The 20467-nt window shown below is 47.6% G+C and overlaps 4 protein-coding genes across 7 annotated transcripts; 2 read left to right on the top strand and 2 right to left on the bottom strand.

The window, feature by feature from the left end:
* The first annotated feature begins 320 nt into the window (after positions 1–320).
* Positions 321–1516, top strand: LOC117838024 (uncharacterized). Its single transcript, XM_034717888.2, has one exon. The coding sequence runs from the start codon at positions 507–509 to the stop codon at positions 1260–1262; it is 756 nt and encodes a 251-aa protein (XP_034573779.1). The 5' UTR covers positions 321–506; the 3' UTR covers positions 1263–1516.
* Positions 1517–2207: 691 nt separating this feature from the next.
* LOC117838026 (uncharacterized) lies at positions 2208–3925 on the bottom strand. Its single transcript, XM_034717890.2, has 4 exons — positions 3677–3925; positions 3525–3600; positions 3312–3438; positions 2208–2539 (listed from the first exon to the last, which is right to left on the bottom strand). The coding sequence occupies exons 1-4, from the start codon at positions 3791–3793 to the stop codon at positions 2356–2358; spliced, it is 504 nt and encodes a 167-aa protein (XP_034573781.1). The 5' UTR covers positions 3794–3925; the 3' UTR covers positions 2208–2355.
* A 2123-nt stretch (positions 3926–6048) lies between these two features.
* LOC117837085 (uncharacterized) lies at positions 6049–16391 on the top strand. 4 transcript variants are annotated; one of them, XR_004636227.2, is made up of 23 exons: positions 6049–6393; positions 7061–7315; positions 7389–7513; positions 7616–7660; positions 9163–9244; positions 9698–9766; positions 9929–10099; positions 10191–10256; positions 11092–11160; positions 11266–11334; positions 11810–11868; positions 12239–12502; positions 12798–12931; positions 13128–13222; positions 13294–13338; positions 13464–13523; positions 13732–13833; positions 13911–13962; positions 14045–14085; positions 14173–14237; positions 14321–14377; positions 15338–15389; positions 15746–15819. XR_004636227.2 is itself a non-coding variant. In XM_034716661.2 (22 exons), exons 1-22 carry the CDS (start codon positions 6190–6192, stop codon positions 15821–15823), a joined length of 2202 nt encoding a protein of 733 aa, XP_034572552.1. In that variant the 5' UTR covers positions 6050–6189; the 3' UTR covers positions 15824–16391. The 4 variants fall into 4 exon arrangements, 2 of the variants coding, with proteins under 2 accessions (XP_034572552.1, XP_034572553.1); XR_004636228.2 differs by having other exon boundaries at positions 6050–6393; positions 14048–14085; positions 15746–15817; XM_034716661.2 differs by lacking the exon at positions 14321–14377 and having other exon boundaries at positions 6050–6393; positions 15746–16391.
* A 1575-nt stretch (positions 16392–17966) lies between these two features.
* On the bottom strand, positions 17967–20173 carry LOC117837086 (AAA-ATPase At2g46620). Its single transcript, XM_034716663.2, has one exon. It carries the CDS (start codon positions 19874–19876, stop codon positions 18329–18331), a length of 1548 nt encoding a protein of 515 aa, XP_034572554.1. The 5' UTR covers positions 19877–20173; the 3' UTR covers positions 17967–18328.
* Positions 20174–20467: the final 294 nt, after the last annotated feature.

Genomic DNA, 20467 nt, shown 5'->3' with positions numbered 1-20467 from the left:
ATGGGCGAAAACAGCATTTGGCTGGATACGGCGGCCTTCTGCCGTGTCGCTATGCACTGCAGCTCCAAGCTGCCGCGTTGCCGAGCTCGCGTCGCAAGCAACAGCGCATCGGCGTTTCAGCCTCAGTCCCTCCCGGTCCCGGCAACCCAGCAGAAAAGGACGAGACGAGACGGAAGACGCCAAGCAGGCAACGCAAGCAAAGCCGTGCGAGCCGCCCCCGCTCCCAGGGCGCCGCTCGCCCGCTCCCACGTGAGCCCACAAACCCAAACCGTGTGCTCCTACACCCCGTTTGGCCACAAAACCCCGTGCGCCACGCGGGAAACCACGCGCCCACCCTCCCCGCGCGCCCACCGGACACCCCGCCCGACTTGTTTCTCCCCCCCTCCCGCCTCCCGGGCCGCGCTTTATCACCAAGCTCCCTGCTCTCACCACTCCTCCCTCCTCCGCAACACACAGTCATCCATCACACCAGAGGCGATCGACCTCAGCCGATTAGCTAGCTAGCGATGTGCCGCGCCACGTCGATGGAGGACGGCCCCCACGCCGGGGGCTTCCTCCACCCGTCCCCGACCCTCGACATCCGCGCCTTCTACCTCCGCCTCTCCTCTTCCTCTTCCCCTTCCGCCCCGGCGCCGGCGGAGCTCGCGCTCGTCTACCACCCGGCGATAGGCGGCGCCGCGCTGGCGCTCAACGGCCGCGCGCTCCCGCCGGCGGCGCCCGCGGAGGTCACGCTCCGCCAGGTCGCCGGGGACGCGTACGCCAGCGCCGACCGCGTCGCCGCCACCGAGGGCGCGCGGTTCGAGGTTTACGCCGGGAAGGAGATGGCGGCGGAGGGCGTCTTCAGGCGCCGCCGAATCAGCGGGGAGGGTGGGTGGCGCGTGGAGTGCCGCCGGGCCGCGGCGGCGTCGCCGACGGTGGCGGTGGCGGAGGTGGTGGTGCTCGCGGAGGGCGGCGTGCTGATGCGGGACAGGGCGAGGGCGACGTCCAGGCGGCGGATCGGGTGCGGGGCCACGAGGCTCGAGGGGATCCCGGAGGAGGCCACGGACGTCGGACGGGGATGCCAGTGCGGGGGGGCATGCGGCGATGACGAGTGGGAGGTGGTCGGGGACGACTCCGACGACGCTGTGGCGTGGAAAAAGGAGGAGGACGTCGAGGTGGAGACGGTGAGGTGGGCGATGGAGATGGGTGTGTGGGCCGTCTGCCTCGGCGTCGGCCTGCTCGCCACGGCCAGGCGGTTCCGCCGGAAGCGTGCCTTCTGGTGAACGCCGGCCGCTTCCTGCCACGGGTTCTCGTCACGCCCAGACGAAAATTTTTGCCTGTAGCTTTAAGTGTAAAACCAAAGATTCTGTACAGGTTTCTCAGGAATTTCACTTTGCTTTATGAGTGTACATTTCCTTTGATCAACAAAGGCTCGTAAGACTAAGTTCTGTCTGTAGTTTTAAGTGTAAACTCGAAGATTTGGTGCAGGTTCCTCAACGATTTCACGAGTTGATCAACAAAGACAGACTCTTATCCATCTTCTGCGTGTACCATCGTGTCCGTGTGACTTGACTGGTTCCAAGAATCGTCGCTGGCTCCTGAACAAACGAATTTGCTGCGTTGCACGTCCTCCTCCGGTAGTTCAGCGGTTCGATGAGATCAAAGCTAAATTATCAAAAAGATTACCTCAAAGTCAAACATCGATTTTTTTTTTGCGAATTAGTCAAACATCGATTGGCAAGACGATAATGTTCAATCAACCAAGACTTCATCTTCTGCGTTTAGCTTGTTCCTTGATGCCGTCTTTGTTGGTAATTCAGCAGTTAGATAATATCTCAAAGTTGACCTCAAACATCCGAGTTTCCAGCGAATGATCGCCACCACGGTGCTAGATTTTTCAGTACGCTAGCTAGTACATCAATCGGCAGCCTTGCTGGGTCCTTATCTAGAAGGTAGCAGACAGGAGCACAGAAGGCTTGCAACAACAGCTAGCGAAAATTCTTTGGATGTTGACACTCTTGAAAAACACGCCATTACAAAGCGGATTACTTTTCCACCATTTGACCTCTGAATTGGCCAATTCCACGTCAGTAGGCACAGCTTCAGTGAAAACGAAACACGTCGAGGGAGACCCCGACTTCCTTCTTAGCAGACTAGCTGACAACCTGACAATGAAAATGCCATCGCAGAATTTGAACATTCTCACATACACTCACATCACAAATATCTTGACAGAGCAGGCAATTTTTTTATAGGAAAACGAATGCCAGCAGAATATGAGCATTTGGTGCAAGTGGATGTCATCCGAACCTGAGTTGTTTTGGAAACTAACACTGGACATCACAACATCAATGGCATGCTACTATCTAAACTTGTTTAGGAATCAGAACCACTGTCTGAATCAGAATACAGTTCATATAGTCTATTCCTGTTCGTGTTTGCTTCTAGCGGTGGCAGATCATCATCTTCATCAGAATCTTGCTCCTCATCAACCTGGGTAGTTTGTGCTTGTGTTCCCGCCTGTGAACCTTCATTTGGAGTTGACTTGAAAATAGCTGGCCTGATATAAGAAGAGATGAATTGATCAGAAGAATAATTTGAGGATGTCAAGCTGGCAGCATTCAGTAGTGCCTAGCACTCCAGTGCTGGTATAAATGTTGCTCTCTCTAAAAAAAAAAAGGAGTGCTGATACAAATGTGCAGCCCACGAGCTGATATTTCTAAGGTCAAATAGCAGCTTAGGATCCTAGTGTTATTTTTGTGCCATTGTTACAAAATACATCATGAAATTCAGCTGTATCAAAACAATTCAGTCACAATAAAAAGTTTCTATTTGTCTAAACCTAGATGGAGTATGGTAGAAGAAACTTTCCACTGTTGTTGCCTATATGCCTATCATCCATGACTCAACACACCACCTTCAAAACAGTAGGGTTGACGATGGGTGCAAATTATTTCACATTAATTCTTCCTTTTGTCTTTCATGTAGATTTTGATTAATTGACATGAAGGAAACCATTCATCATGTGCATATAAAGAAATGCATTTAGTTACCCTTCCTTGTGACACAACTTACAAGGCAAGTAAATCGACACCCAATATTGCAGGCAGTCATGTAGTTTATATTCTATTAAGAATTTAAAATGCACCATCGTTTGTGGCACATTGCTAAAACAAGCTATGATATGTAACTGTTAACTAACTTTCATGCGCCAAACCTGATCACTGCTCTCCAGTACAAATGTATCCTAAATTTTGTGTCAATTCTTAAGCCAGAGCTGAGAGCTGTTAGTGCTTGACCATTGCCTAGCATCATCGAACAAGGAAGCTTACCAGTTACCAGACTTCTGCAGAGCCCGAACTTGTTCGTGGAAGAGGACTTGCGAGACAACGCACGCAATCTTGCTCCCTGATTCCAGAGCCTGATCCCTCCCACTAGCATCGACAACCACGAAACTCCCTGCGTATTCAGAGCAGCCACGGTCTCATACTAGTAGTAGTAACCGGGAGAACTAATCAACTCCTGGCGAATTTAGGATTACTCACCGCTCTTGATCCAGAAGCTCCTCTGGAACTTGGCCGGGAACAAGGCCAGGGATTTGACGCCCTCGCCGTCCGTCACCTAGCCAGGAAACAGACGTGCACTGAGTCATCTGTACAGAGCCGGAAGCCCGGGGGGAGCATCAACAAGCGCCTACCTCGATGACGTTGGAGCCCCGCAGCGTGAGGACCTGCATGATGCTCTCGCCCTCGGCGAGCGTGACGGCGGCTCCCTCGTCGCACGCACGCCGCAGGTTCTTCCTTCCCGCTTTCATCTGCTCCTCTCCCTTCTTCGACGGAGCAAGGGGAGCGGCTTTGCTCTCGCGGGGATGGAAGCTCGAGGGTCGAGGGTAGACACGGCGGCGGCGGCTGCAGAGGAAGAGAGGAGTCTGGGAAGATTTTGGTTGAACGGGCCGGTGTGTTCTCAACTAACCAAGTTGGGCTAGGAGGCTTTTGGTCATTAGGCCCAGAAGAATTATGTACATGTTGGCCCACGATATTTGCATGTCACACCTAATATGGTCATTACTCGTTTTAGGCTCAAAAAAGAGAAAATCACATGGTCTGCGTGTGGCGATTTTCTCTTTTTATTTGAATATTTTTATTTCTGGACGAGACGAATGTTTTTTTTTAGCGGAGATGAATGAGTATATGGCATCATCTACGTGCCGGATTAGCAGCTTTGCGGCATGATCGACTGATGGAAATGCTTCTGATATATTTTCATTTATTAGAGGAGCGACGATTTTTGTGTTTGTGAGGCATGGAACAGGGGGGCGCCCATGCCCTGTCTATTTTGACAGTGTTACCAAGCTTTGCGATGTCGTGCGTCATCAATTTTGTCGTGCCTGGTAGTGCGTTACCAGTCATTACGCACTGCACAAACGGCTTCCACAACCATTCGTTCTTTGCCGTATCCGTCACACTCTTTCGTCGGTAACAAGTACGGTAGCTGGTTATTTGCCTCAGCCAGGTGCGCACGTGCCAAGCCAGCCGGCCAGATGTACCCCTCTGAGAATGCTCGACGCCGCCATGGCGCCATGAGTGCCGTGTTGAACCCAAGGCTTTGTGCCAGGGCAGATGCGCTACCACAGTTGACGACAACAGACGACGGCATCGCCTACCACCACCGTCCACCGGGAAAGCATATGGTCGGTCCTGCCGGTGTTGGCACGGCAGGAAACGTCTCTTTTTTCGAACCTGCTTGTGGCTTCCTACCCCGAAAATCTTTGTTTCTCTCTGTGGTTGGTTTCCGTCTACATCAAGGAATCTTTGGCACTCCAAGTGTTCTTCCACCTCCACGAGTTCTTTTTCTTTACGGATGGGTGAATGCTAACCAAGCACATTTCACATTTCACCCGGTCATGAGCTGCCGGCTTGCTGCACAGACGCGGCCACGCGCACGAAGTGACGGGGTCGCGGCCGCGTCCCCCGGCGGCAGTTGTGCCAAATCGCAGGCATGCAGGCTGGCTTGCGTCGCGTAAATGGCATCGCGCGGCACAAACCACCGCCCCTCCCTGTCGGCGGCGTACGGCCTGCGTAGACGGGAGGTGGGCCCCCGTCCGTTTCGTACGAGCGTCCTCGGCCGTGGTACCCGGCTGGCCGGCTCGCGAGCCGCAGCGCCACGCTCTCAGCGAGGCTGGATTCTCTCTGGCCGCTCAAGTGGTGACCCTCTTGTGTCCAAGGCAGCACGTGATACTTGTTCATCATCTGCGCCCTTTAATATGTCTCCAAAAAGGTGATGTTGCGGTCACCTCACAATACTATCAGGAATACTATGAACATCATAATTTTTTGATGAATCCATTCTTCTTTTGCCTAACGGATAATCACCTAGCCAACAAGTAGTTAACACTCTAATACTTTCCATCTTGTATGGCCTCCAAGGCTCGAATTACAGAATAAATAAATAAACAAACAAATCATTTATGTTAATGGCATGGTCAACAATGTACTATTTGATCATTTATTAATGGAAACTAACCTCTACCACTCCAAGATTTAAATATGTCAGTTCGATAAGTGTTGGCTAAGTTCTATCATTACACATCTTTGTCGATACATCTCGTCTATCTTGTGGCTACCACTTGACTATCACAGAGATGATACTATATCATCATATAATTTTTTAACAACTTTGCACGTTATATAATTTGCTACCACATTTTATCTTGCCAAACATGCAAAAAACACGCTCTCCATTTACCATTCGATGAAAAGGTAGGGTATATATTGGACAATCATGACAAGATTGCCGCGGAAAAGCACCCCGCACAAGATCCTGATCACAGACGAACATCGGGAGGCGGAGATCTCTCAGACAGTCGGCTGCATCTGCCGCCCCGAATCACTCTCCGATCTCTCACAGACACCAACCACCATCGCCACTGCCATCACGGACCCACACTTTCGGGCCCACACGTCATTGGCTGCGGCACAAGTAACAAGCCCCGCCTCTCCGGCCCCACGTCAGCCACGTCACGCCAAAATAATTACTCCTCCCTTTCCCAAAATCCCCACTCCTTTCTCTTCTCTCAATCTCCCCCCCGTCTTCTCCTCTCTCTCTTTCTCTGTCCAGTCCCCAGCGCGCGACACGGGTCAAGCTCCCAGCCGCCGCCGGCGATCGCCGGAGCTAGGAGCCGGTGGCTCTGAGCAAGCACGGCCCGTAGCCATGGTGAGGAGCGCGAGTATGCGGCGGTCCTCCGTGCCCACGCCGGCGGCGGTGCCGGCGTTCACCGTGTCGCCCGGCGACTACCGCCTGCTGGAGGAAGTGGGCTACGGCGCCAACGCCGTCGTCTACCGCGCGGTGTTCATCCCAACCAACCGAACGGTCGCTGTGAAGTGCCTGGATCTCGATCGGGTCAACAGTAACCTTGTGAGCTCCTCTGGAAACTTCCTTCACCGCTCGATTCCTAGGGTTCGCTAGTGTCTTTTGACGATGGATGTAGATGTTGATTGGGCGCACCTGATACGGTGTGTGATTAGTTGAATGATCGATCTAACTGTAGCTATTTTTTTGGGGGGCTTGTTGCTGAAGCGATTGGGTTCGCAAATCATTATCAGGCTGTAGACTGTTGTTAGTGGGGTTGGAGATAATCGAGGGAGTTAACCGCCTCAATAGTTAGTTGCGTTTTCAATTTCCGGTTGTGTCGCTTGTACCATTGATGCTGGCATCTTGCAATTTTTGCTTGCAGCTGGTCGGGAGCCTCATACATATACCTACGGCTTCTAGGATGGGGATGCAGTTACTTTCTTACTGATCTGGATTAAATGGGCTTCAACATGCTATTACCCATCTGATTTCTTTTAAGAAAAACTTGTATCCCCATTGCTGTGGATCATGTCAGCATCTTGTGTTAGTCTAATATCACCAGACATGCTATTTGTTTGCTTGAAGTGCCAAACTTTATTCCTGTCCATGAAAACACTTTTCAGGATTAATGAATACGCACATGTACTGTTTCTGTCCAATTTCGGGTCTCTTGCTGTGCCCATTTGTCAACTGTAATCATCTCACAGTAGTATCTATATATTGTATGCAGGATGATGTAAGAAAGGAAGCTCAAACTATGAGCTTGATAGATCACCCTAACATCATCAGGTCTTACTGCTCATTTGTTGTGGATCATAACCTTTGGGTGGTAATGCCATTCATGTCAGAGGGTTCATGTTTGCACCTCATGAAGGTTGCATATCCTGATGGTTTTGATGAGCCTATTATCGCCTCTATTCTTAAGGAAACACTCAAAGCCCTAGAATACCTCCATAGGCAAGGACATATTCATCGTGATGTGAAGGTTAGCTTGTCAACTGCAGGGTTTGTTTGGGATTATTTTGTTAGTGCCTTTGCTCAACATATCATTATTGCAGGCAGGTAATATCCTTATTGATAGTCCTGGTGTAGTCAAGCTTGGGGACTTCGGCGTCTCTGCTTGCATGTTTGATAGAGGTGATAGGCAAAGGGCTAGAAATACATTTGTGGGAACGCCATGCTGGTAATTATGTTTCTTTTCTAAATCTTTTCTGCTATTGTTTCAGTAGGTATTACAATTTATAAATATTTTGACACGTTTTTTCTTATTTTATTCGGTGTTTAGGATGGCTCCAGAAGTTCTCCAGCCTGGAACCGGATATAATTTCAAGTATGCAGTGAATTTCAATACCTATGTTTTGTTTGCCACTGTAGAATACATTCGGATGCATTCTACATTGCACATGCTTAGTTTGATTGATCATAATATTACCATCGCTTTATCACACAACCTTTTTTTTTCTTGGAACACATTGGAGATTTGCGTGTCATTTCATTAATAGGATAATAAGAGGTTTGTTAGGTTACAGACCCAAACTGCCTACTAAAAACTTATAACATTCGCTCCACATGCGTGAAATTGGTGACTGAGATACCAAAAAGGAAAAGAAAAACTCCTATCAGACTGAAAGCCCGCGGAGATCTTTTTCTCTGGCAGCACACCACGAGGATGCTTCATTTAGCACCTCCTGCAATATCTTATTTGGGTTAGGTGAAGCTCCGTTAAAGCCGGTCATTCTGATGCTTCAAAATTTCCCATGCAACCAGCTGAATCAACATGTTGAACCCTTTGAGGGAATCCTTCTCCAATCTTTTTAGCTTTGTGATTGTACTGATGTAAAACTTCCCTATTATTTTTTTTCCAAAAGTTTTCTGGGCAAACTTCCCTATTATTTTTTTTTCACTTATACTATGTGATTGTAGGGGTGTGCATGGGTGGGTTTACACAGGTTGGGACGGATTTTTGGACCCACCCATGATAGACTAATTAGATGGGTTTGGATTGGGTGGTTCTGGTGGGTAGCTGGGTGGGTAAGCATTAGCATGCGCTGGTGGATTAGACCCTGCCCACATATGCACATTGGCGATGGTGTCCAAGTCCAGTGAGCTGCTGCTGGGTGTGGCTCTGTTGGGGCTCCTGCTGCTGAGCCAGCACGCAAAGACCGTCGTCCGTTGATGGCACCATCTGCACCGACGGACGCACGCTCAACAGCTTCATCATGAACGCACATGACCCCAAGTTAGCGGATGGGCCTTGCGGTGGGGTCGGTGCGCCGGCGTGTTGCCGCAGCCGGGTGCACGCCGCACATGCGAACCCGACGTCGCCGCATGCGTCGCCAGGGCCGCCGCACCGCTGTGGCCTGGCAGTCTGGCATGCGCCGCCCATGTGAGCTCGACGTCACCATGGCCGTTGCGCTGCCGCGGCTGAGCTCGCGCTCCGCGCATGCATGCCCGCAGTGCCGCGCGCATCATCATGGCCGCCGCGCTGTGGTGGGTAGCAACGGTGCCAGCCACGAAGATGCAATGCCCTGGTCGTGCCGGCTGCCATGGTCCCCAGATCATCACCTTACATCATGGTCCTCCGCCGTGCTGTGCCCAACCCATGGGTCAAATGGGTCGTAACCCATATCCACCCAATCCATTTATCAATCCTTCTCACGGATTTGGGTGGATTTTAAGCGGTTGGATTGGGTGGGTTACGTAACCCATGCACACCCCTAGTACTGATGTAAAAATCATGTTTGTTGAATTGTAGCTTTTACATCTGTATTTTAGTTTCCTAGATTGCTATTGTAAGTGAGATCTTCTAACAACTATTGATCCTTTGTACAGAGCTGATATATGGTCATTTGGAATAACTGCACTGGAGCTAGCACATGGACATGCTCCCTTTTCGAAGTATCCTCCCATGAAGGTAATGAGTCATTTGCTCTCTGCAAATTAAGATGCGAAATCCTTTTCCCCTTTAGCTCTTACAGAACGGGGCATTGTGTAAAGAAATATTTCTGGGAAGCTTGAATGCTTGATAACTGATGCATCGGTTTTGTTGAATTTTAAATTTCACCAAGCTAGCTATTTGAAAGTTAAGTATATGTGGTCTTACTCATTTAGTTATCCGATATATGCTAAAAAATACACCCTTTCTCCCATTGGGTAGTTTCTCTGCAAGCTACATGTGCACACATTCTTTCGTGAATACTTATTTGGACTTACTGATTGCCAGTGGCTTGTAAAACTATTATGAGCATGGGTAGTCTTATCTGTGAAGTTAGTTATCCAACTTTACAAACTTTATGGTTCAATAACGATTTCCATGAAGGAATGTGTGTGTATTCAATGTTAATCGAGGATTTCCATGGTGGCTCAGGTTCTTCTCATGACGCTTCAAAATGCTCCTCCAGGTCTTGATTATGACCGCGATAAAAAATTCTCAAAGGTAGTAGTAGTCCTTTTGGTTAATGCTTGGGTAGCGAATGCTTTCTAGTTTTCTGGCACTATCTTTATGTCAGTGCTTGTTTCTGTCATTATCTACGTAGTTTGGCCATTATGTTAGACTATTGTTTTTGCTCTTCTAATGGAAGTTTTCAGTTGTAACCAGTCCTTCAAGGAAATGGTTGCGATGTGCTTGGTGAAAGATCAAACAAAGAGGCCAACAGCTGAAAAGTTACTTAAGCATTCTTTTTTCAAGAATGCAAAGCCTCCGGAGCTGACCGTTAAGAGTGTTTTAACTGATTTGCCCCCTCTTTGGGATCGGGTTAAGGCACTCCAGGTTTGTTTCTATGCACTTTCTTCTTGTTTCTTTTTACTTAATGCTTGTGAGTTGTGACAGTGTTTCTTAGTGAATGACTCTGTATTTCCAGCTAAAAGATGCAGCACAGCTGGCTTTGAAGAGAATGCCTTCTTCAGAACAGGAAGCACTTTCCATGGTTCGTGAAAGTGTACTTTGCCTATTTTTCTCTCCAAAAACTTTTTTTTCCTGGAGCAGGCTTGATGTATCCATTGTATAGGCGAAATTTTCTGCTTCAGTTTAGTTGGATGGTTGGACAATGTTAGCCTTAAAGATGCTTTGGTTAACAGATGTGGCTTGAAACAAATTTTACTAAATAGGGTAGGAATATATATGACCAAAATCATAGCCTTATGAAAAATGAAATTTAAGTTGTGATAGCATTCTTTCAATAGCCTGCACGAGTATGCTGGTATTTCCCGATGCTTATTGGTTGAACGATGCGACAAAGTAGGACTTGTTTCACAACCATATGATGCTAGTTTTTTAGGAATAAAAATTAATGCTAAAAAACGATCACTTAGATGATGCGACTCATTGTGGTAAAGAAGATGAATGCTCAAACATGTTTCAGCAGAAGCAATGGTCTGTATAAAAAGAACTTGCAAACTTCTTCTGTTCTAGGGAGGCACTTCTATGCCCCATCTCTTCAGAGTTGAAGAAATTTTAAATCACAAAACAATGGTAGGTTCCGGAAGCTAATCCCTTGAACACTTAAAGATTTATGCGACTCCAGTATATGGACATGGTGCTCAAATGACTGTTAGCTATGTATTTCACATGTAAACAATTAACTAACTTTAAATTTAATTTCTTAGATAATACCTTGTCTTGCAAGATGTTTTTTGCTTATTGTATTGTTTCGTTATGTGGCACATCATTATGTGTTTTTATTTGCATTGACACAATATTTACTTCCGTGCTTGTACACATTTATGCGACTAGTTCTCATGGTATGATGGTTTATGTAACAGAGTGAGTACCAACGAGGTGTTAGTGCATGGAACTTTGATATCGAGGATCTAAAGGCTCAAGCATCACTGGTAAATCATTAGATTTTTTTAATCTTCTATTGCTATGGTACCTTCCTCGGATGTTCTAAAAATGGATGCATTTTTGCCTCACAAGTAAGCTGTATAACTTTGCAGATTTGTGATGACGATCCACTTGAATTAAAAGAAGACGATGGCAGTGCTAGAATAACAGACATTGATAAGGTTTGCTTGACTTCTTTTGCTTTTGTTTAAGAAAGACCTTAACCCTGTCCACTAGTAAGAAAGCTTCATAAGAAAGCTATACAGAGCCATCAAATAATATAAATCGTAATATCGTATATGTATCTTGATCTGGGAAAAGAATACCATGTGTATTTTGACAAAGAAGGGAGAAAAGATTACCATTTTAGAATTGAGACTAAGACGTGTTTATGTGGGGCCAAAAACAATGAACGGTAAAGTGCTTCTTTATGGATGCTTTTCCAGACTTCCTTTGTGACACCGGTTTTTTCTCCTCTGGGTACATAAAAAAAATCTGCAACCCTTTTGTTTTGATACTTCACAGTTTCTCTTTATTTTAAATAGCAAAAAGAAAAAAACTGCCTACTCTGTTGAGTTATAGCTGGGTTATTATATGCATCAGCAATGTGTACACTACATGGTTGATGTAAGTCACTTCTAAATGCTCTATTGCCAGGATACATCTTCTGACGGTCATTTTGGAAAGCCGACACAGTTGAATGGAAATAACTGCAGGTGGGTAAAATCTAAACATTTTTGCATCCTTTAGTTTTCATTGTTAATGCCAACACTCTCACGGTGCAACTGGTCAGAAGAACATGCCAAAGAAGCGGTTCGCTGAGCCAGCTCGGGTTTGAGTCACGGCACAATCTTCTTAAGACAAAATCAGGGGGACGTCTCTCCCCCTGGTCGAGTTTTGTTTTTGTTTTCATTGTTAATGTTATATTCCAATCTTTCTCTGTTTTTTCATGATCCATATTGATGATCTTGAATCAAAGTTTGTTTGTACAGATGGATCGGTGAACCTCCATGCATATTACAGTTGCTGTATATGTTTCATGCCTCAGTATGGGTAGTTCGTTCATAGTCTTCTGTTATATTTCAGTGAAAGAACTTCTGCTGAGCAAGGTCAAAATGGCCCCGAAAGAAGTGAAGCATTGTCTTCCAATAATGGTAGTGCCCATAGTGAAAGGAAGGCTGATGGACATAAAAATCCAGGATCAGAAATTGATTTGTTGCCCTCTACATCACCAGATGGGAAAAATTGTAAAAGTGAAGTCAGGCAAAAACAAAGGACATATTCTGGTCCAATTATGCAATCTGGCCTGCATAATAGTTCGATGACTGAAAGGGGTCACATTGTTGAAAGGTGCGTTTAACAAACTTTGTTGAACATGTTATTAATATTATAAGATTTACTTTAATCTGATTTATATTCTGTTAATCAAAACTCTTCCATTTCAATTCTCAATAATCCCCATTACATTTTGGTCATGGCCGAATTGGATATCTGAGTCATTGTTAGACGATTTGGATATCTGAGTCTTAAAGCACTGAATACCATTTTGAATTTTGACTTTCTTAAAAAATACATGTTTTTAAGCAGTTTAGCTTATGCCTTGTATGCTTCAAGGATTTTTTATCATCATGGTTACTTATGACAGGGATGTAGGAGGTCAATCTGTATCTGATAAACAAAAGAATGGTACAAGAAGAACCAATAATCTTAGCGGTCCTCTGTCACTCCCAACTCGTGCTTCTGCAAACAGTCTTTCTGCTCCTATTCGATCATCTGCTGGTAGGATAAAACCTTCAACTGCTGATCTCTTTTGTGTATGTACATAATAGACCTACATGCACATCCTTGTTAATGTAGCATTGCAGCGTACTTAAGTTGTTCTTGACTTTTGTAATGTACATCTAAGTTGTTTAATATTTCAGTTGCTCTAGTTATTTTTGCATTGAAAGACATGATATTCTGTTGATTATTACAGGTTATGTAGGCTCTTTGGGTGATAAACCTAAGCGTACTATGGTGGAAATTAAAGGCCGCTTCTCAGTGACATCTGAGAATGTGGATCTTGCAAAGGTGGGTTGCCCTCCCTTGACTGAACAAGATCGCTTCAAGCAAATAATCTAAAAATAAAGTCTACTTTGCAGGTTCAAGAAGTTCCAATGAGCAGTGCCTCATGCAAATTGCAAGAGGTACGAATTTAGGAATGATTGTTCGAGAAAAAAAAGAATTTAGGAATGATCTATTGTTCATAAAGAACTTTTTACACTCCACTGAGATATGTGCATTCATCATGGCTAACACTGGAGCTTTTCAGGGACCTTCACTGAGAAAATCAGCAAGTGTCGGTGATTGGTCAGTTAATGCCAAGACAATGGTATGCTATCATTCTCTAATTGTACCACTTCTTGGATACTAAAAGCTTTTAAATGCTTACTGCAATAACAGATTTACATGCTAAATTTATAGTTTTTTATCTCGGAAGCAATGTTGTTGGGATATTTTTTATTTCCTGAAGCAAAACTGCCTCCTTGCCTTAAAGGAAATGACACACAGTTTTGTTTAACCGGTATTTGTTATTGCAGTCTACTAGTCATCAACGGAAGGAACTCTGCAATAGCTCTGTATCTTCATCAGTTCTGATTCCCCATCTTCAAAACCTTGTAAAGCAGACCGTATTTCAGCAAGTATGCAACCAGCTTAATGTACTGTAAGCATCCATTTATCTATAGTATTGTAACGATTTTCCATTTCCTCGCTCCAGGATCTGATTACAAACCTACTAAGTAGTTTGCAGCAAAATGAGAGAGTTGATGGTACGTGTTTTCCTCTTTATTTCTGAATGCTCTTTTCTTTTTGTTTTTCAATTTATTTTTAAAAATCATTGATTTTATCCAGCAGACCAGTCAAGAGTTCAGAGTATTGGAAGTGATACGGTGGTAAGAAGCTCAGCTTCATATCGTAAATTTGTCTCATGGAAAGATTTTGATGGTCAGCTCATAAATCTGTTCACAATATTTTGGCAGGTTGAAGCATCTACGGCTGAGGGAGAACGCTCCATACTTGTTAAAATTTTTGAATTACAATCTAGGTAGGTCCGTTATTTTTATAAGGGGCAATTACATCTTTCAATGATTCAAAACTTTGAATTTTGAAAACTTTCCTCTCGTGTAGTTCCCTGCCTCATTCCATGCTTCTACCTGCCATTGATGTCTCACTCTCCACTTCATGGTATTAGTCAACATAACATAATATAACATCATTTCAAGATGTGAGCTGCTGCCCTTTGTTACCTGCTTGCTTTATAATTAGTCCCAGCCCAACTGCCACACATTGCCGACTTGCCTTGTGTTGCCACTCACCTCATGCCATCGCCTGGGTCAACCGGGTTGAGGAACGGGGTTGTGGGATACGCGTTGATGCTATGCACACCTTGCCGTTTTTCATTACCTCCTTTGCCTCTGGTTATTGCACTTCGTCATTTTTACTGCCTGGCAGCACTTAAAATGTTTATCTCCTTCCTCACCCCCTCCGGCCACCATTCATAGCTTTGCTACCTTGAGTTGGAATGGAAGGCCATTGGCAAGGCATGGGGGATGCTGTGCATGCTGAGGCATAGGCATTTTGAATTGATTTCTCACCCTAGGCATGGGAATTTTGGTTCAGTTTCGGACCCTAAACAACTTAGTTATTAACCAATCCAATTGTTTATAAGTTTGGGGGTAGTTTATCTGGAAAAATAGCTTTTGCATAGGAATTCTTAAATTACACACAGCAAGGTGCAGCAAATTTGGCTATTTAGGATGATAATGCAATGTGGCATACAGCGAAGAGCTGAAGTTCATGACATCTTGATTGTTATTTAGCTTAGATATAGTGGTTTAGTTTCTATTTTATCTGAATTAGGAAATCATGTGAACTTTAGTGGATTCGGGACTTGTATCTTGAAAACAGATTTCAGATCAAATTGGTTTAAGCTGCCTGTAGAAATTGGTCCTCGAAGGTCTTAAGTCAGCTAACATACTCTACAAACCCAACGACCCACGAAATCTGTTTTCAAGTTTGTTATGCTCCAGAAGCTGCAACCAAGATTTGATTGAGATGCTACTTTTTTCTTTCTTCACTAATCGTGCTATTTCATTGTAATCATTATTTGTGGTCAATAATGTATTTTATATTGCCCCCTTGCAGAATGATTTCTTTAACTGATGAATTGATTGCGGCAAAGCTGAAACATGTTCAGGTCTGTATCTGGCTATTTCTGGTTACTTTCCTTTGTTAGCACTTGGAAGCACATATGTTATTGTTCGCATTATTCAATAGCAGCCTTTAGAAAAATCAGTAATATTATCACTAGAACTTTTGGAGCCTTAGTGTCCAAAACGAATATTAGTTTGACTGCATTTCAATGCAGACTACAGTTGCTTGTAGAGAATCTTTACCCATGCTAATAAGATAGTGCATTCCTGTTATGGCTCCCGAAACATGTTTTCAGTTATACCTAATATAACTAAAATGCCAAATATCCTAGTACTCCTTAAGTGAATATTTTAGACCGTGCGCCTGTTCACGACTCATGATCCCCTGTATTGCTTTCAGCTGCAAGGAGAGCTAAATGCGCTGTACTGCCAAGAAGAAATTGTTGACAGGAGAGAGGACGAAAATGAGGAGGCGTGATGTGTTAAAGAGGGCCTTTTCTTACTAGTAGGAGGGGAACTAAAAGCAGCATGCTCCGGGGTGATGCAATCGAGGCTTGCCTCACTGGTTGCCCTCAAGGTTTTTAAGGTGCATTGGTGCAGAGCCAGCTAACTCCGGGTCTCATCAGAGAAGAATATTGCTGCGCAAAATTGAGTACTTGCAATGAGTTTGAAGGAGAGAGGGGAGAGCTCTTCGAGGTGTATGATCATCGATGGTCGCCTTGGGATTGACCTGTTGCTACAGATATGTATATTCGGTCGATCCGCTATAGTCGGGGTTTAGTTGTTGAGTGAGTTTTAGTTGCTGTTTTTGGCAGTGTGCGTTCATTTTGGTCGCACCGATCGTTGAGATGGCCATGATGCCAGCCTCTAATATACTAGTATAGCAGTATAGTACCATTGTACCGCAGAAAGACTGCGAGAATAATCGCATCGCGTCTAGGAACAGCAGGATGTATATGTAGCAACTTACTGTATAAGTTAGCACCTTGTTTTTGCAAATACAATCGCTGCTGTTTCGAAAAACCTTTTCATGCTGTTACGCGCTATCTAACTGTCGTCTTGTGCAAGCGAAAGTTTAGATTTGCACTTATTTTAGAATTCCATCCTTGTAGGGCTCCTGATAATTTCGTTCATAGTTTTGGCCCGCGTTTGACCGAAGTCATAGCCATAAGGTTTGTGTCAGAATGGTCAGCAAACCATGACCATTGATTAAGGGGTACGGATGCTATAGTTTAGTCGACTAAACCTGTTCCTATCAACGTTGTGGAGCATGCGGATCGGTCAAGCGAAAATTTCAACACCTAACCCGGGTCCAAAACCATCCATCGCATTGATGAATCGAATTGAGTTCGTCCTGGTCCGTGACCCGTCTCTGTCTGAATTCTGGCCAGGACATGCCTGTGGTGCTGTGCACCCTGCAGCGATGTGGTAGGAGTGAGCAGCAGCAATCATCATTGAGGACAAAAGCTTCTGAAAAGCTGTGAAAGAAGATGAGGATTGGTGTGCCTGACAAGCAATCCATCCTTGCATTCACGGCTTTTCAGGGTTTCAGTAGATTGTCTCATGCCTGCCGATTCAGAAGATCAGAAGCGAATTCAATTCAAAGTAGGAGTACTAGTAGTAGGCACGAGCCAAAAGGCCACCGCGTGGCTTCTCCGGTGAAAAAAAGGCTCCCCCATGCCTGAACATCATGGTAAGTTCTGTTCCCCAAAAGGCCTACATTGGATGGTTATATGGTCTACTGGTATGCTTTTGGGTCACGTTCTTTTGGTGCCAGTAACTTACGGCAGACGTTGTACGTACACCGACTCGGACAGATTTCAATATACCAAGTGCCACGATCGAGATTCTTTATTGTGTAATCGTACTAGTAATACTTTTGTACTATATGATTGCAGCTTCCTGACAAAATTTCGAAGGCTTCCCTTTCATGTCATCATGCGCAAACATGACATACAGATCATGCGCTTGCACCCCTTTCTTTCTTTTGGGCTGCGCGTGTATCAAGCAGGCAGTGAGCTTTCCAGTTCACAAACAAAAGCTTAAGACCCGGAACAACTAAACTGATACTGCAACCATACGAGCACCATCCTAAACAAAACAAATACACCAAAGCAACGCCCTAACCAATCATTAGCAGCAGCAGCAGAAGGATATTGCAGTTAACCCAAAGTAATCTCACTGTCATCACAAAGATATATAGCTCCAGCCGTCAGAGCCGATAGAAACATGCTCCCCAGTTGTAGCTCAGATCCTCCGCGTGCGCGCGCTGCCACCGGACGGGGGAACGGCCGGCGTGACGGCGGCGGCGACGGCGAGGTGCATGCGCGCGTGATGACTGATGAGTGGCCATTTAGGCCATTATTAGCATGGCCCCTGCAGAAAAGAAATGCACTGGACGCCCGGGTGCTGCCGCGCTGGACGCCGCGGAGTCGTCGCTGTCGGATCAGGCGCAAGTTGCAGCGGCCGGAGGGAGAGGCAGACCGGTCTGACGGGGCCAATAACTGCCCCCCGCGATGGCGATCGAGTCAATTTCCCAACTGAATGCGCCTTGCTGATGATACTTGGGACCGGGTGTTGGGAGTTGGATGTTGGAACTGCACTGATATTTGCTCGATCGATGCAAGGAGGAAGAACACAATCTTTGATGTAGATGCCCTACCAAGTGGTTACTTTGCAGACAAAATTCTGAGCGAACTTCATGAACTTCTCCCATTTTTTCCACTACTTTTGTTTTTCTTTGGCCCTGATGTAGCAGGAAAATTGTCTGACTGCTAGCAAGAATTGAAACCACACATGACAAGACTGCCTCTCATGTACATCACTCAGTCCTCCAGTTTTATCTTCCTCCGACTGTATTTCTTCCCAGTCACTAATAACTAGCGTAAATTGCAACAGAAAGAAAACAAAACAAAATGGCTTTTTTTTTTTTGGCTGGCCAGTGGCCACTACAATTCTACCACCATCTAGCAGCAGGAAGTGATCAGCGCTCCCTGTCGTGGTTGCCCGGCGTCGGCGGCCCGTGCGCGTCGCCTTCCAGTGGCGCGACGCCGGCGCCCTCCCTCCGGCTCCTGATCTTGATCAGCCCGTACAGCTTCTTGAACTCCCTCATCGGCGCGTCCTTGCCGAACACCCCGCCGCCCGCCGGGGCGGCCGTCTCGTCGGCCTCCGTGGATTCCGCGCTAGCGCGCGCCGGCTGCTCCTCCCACTGCTGCCCGGCCCCGGACCAGCTGGTGTTACGCTTGTGCGCCGGGTGCCGCGGCGGCGCGCCTCCGCCGGACACGTGCTGCAGCTTGGTGATGACGTTGCGGAGCGCGCGGCTCGGTGAGGCGCGGTTGGCGAGCATGATCTCGCCGAGCTCGGCGGGGCTGAGGCGTGCGCCGGCGTGGAAGCCCTCCTCCACCTGCGGGTAGAGCTTGTGGTCCTTGAGCCCCAGGTAGTTGCTGGCCAGCGCCTTGAACGCCTCGAAGTCGCAGAGCGTGAAGTGGATGTGCACGTCTAGCCGCCCCGGCCGCACCACCGCCGCGTCCACGGCGTCCTTGCCGCCGCGCATCGTGAACACCATCACCCGCTCCTCGCCGCAGCAGGAGGCGACGCCGTCCATGAAGCTCAGCACCCTCGCAGCCCGCGCCTCGCCGTCCCCGCCTCCCTGGACGTACCGGTCCAGGTCCTCGACGAGGATGAGCGAGCGCGGGGTGGTGTGCATGAGCAGCGCGCGGAGGTCGTCGTTGCCGGCGCGGGAGAGGTCGATGTCGTAGACGTCGTAGCCCAGGAAGCGCGCCATGGCCGCCGCGAACGTAGACTTGCCGGTGCCCGGCGGGCCGTAGAGGAGGTAGCTCCGGCGCCAGGCGCGGCCGAGGCGGTGGTAGTAGGCGCGGCCCTTGAGGAAGCTCTCGAGGTCGGCGCGGACACGGGCCTTGAGGTCCGGGTCCATGGCCACCGCGTCGAGCGTGGCCGGGTGGGTGAAGGGCGCCGACGCCCACCGCGGCGCGCCGGTGGTCCCGTCCACGCCGGTGTTGGCGAAGAGCCGCAGCTCGCGCCGGCGCTGCTCCATCTCGTCGGCGACGGACTCGACGTGCTGCAGGTAGGGGCGCAGCACGCGGGTGCGGTCGTGGCGGCGCACGCGCAGCACCAGGCGGTCGTCGTCGGTGTTGGTCCACGCGAGGCGCGCGCCGAGGAACGCGTCCCGCGCGGTGTGGCCCGGGCCGAGCTGGAGCGAGAGGCCGCCGTTGGTCCTGGACGCCGACGAGAGCACGGACGTGGCGTCGGCGTCCTCCAGCGACGGCAACGCCGCCACGTACGCGGCGGCCTTGCGGAAGAGCGGGTTCTCGGCGCCGTCGCACGCGAAGCGCGGCACCTCGTGGTACTGGTACGCCTGCGCCCACTCGTCGGCGCACCGCCACAGCCGGCGCAGCGCGTAGAGCGCCGACTTGTAGGACAGCAGCAGGCGCAGCGCCGCGAGCGCGACGGCGGCGTAGGCGATTGCGACCAGGGCGCCAGCGCCGGCGCCGCTCGCGGCGCGCAGCGGCATGACGCCTTGGCTTTGTGACGGGGCGCGCTGGTTCGGGCTCGTGTCGTCGTGTGTGCGGTGTGCCCCTGCTGTATGCTGTTCCTGTTGCCGAGACGAGGGAGGGGCCTTCTGGGCTTTTGAAGAGGAAGGGGGAAATTGGAGTGGGCCACGGCGTTCTGGCGGTCAAAGAAGGTGGGGGACTTTGCGATAGAAAAAGGCAGCGGCAAATCTAGGCAGCCAGCGTGCGTTTCACATATCATTTGGGGTTTCAGTTTCAGTTCTATGAAACGGCTTGTTTGATTTTGATCTTTTTGGTATGCTAAAATTGGTGTCATAGAATTGATAAGAGATGTGATGTTTTTAATTTGGTGGAATATGGATTTGATATGGAGAGCAATGAGTTGTGTTGTACCTAGAATATGAATAGAGAGGGAGGATACGTTTGGTAGGATTAGTAGCAACATGCAATGGGTTTTTGTTGCTCTGTCTAATAATGCAATGGGTTTTTGGTTGCTCTACCTAACAATGCTCTTCATGGTGTGGTGTACTCCTACTTCTAGTTTTTTTTATTCGAGAATACGCAGGAAAGTTACATATCTTTGTATTCTCCTG

This window comes from Setaria viridis, chromosome 9 (assembly GCF_005286985.2).
Source record: "Setaria viridis chromosome 9, Setaria_viridis_v4.0, whole genome shotgun sequence".
Lineage (NCBI taxonomy): Eukaryota > Viridiplantae > Streptophyta > Magnoliopsida > Poales > Poaceae > Setaria > Setaria viridis.
Note: the sequence above shows the minus strand (reverse complement) of the source record. Positions and strands in the feature narration are given on the sequence as shown.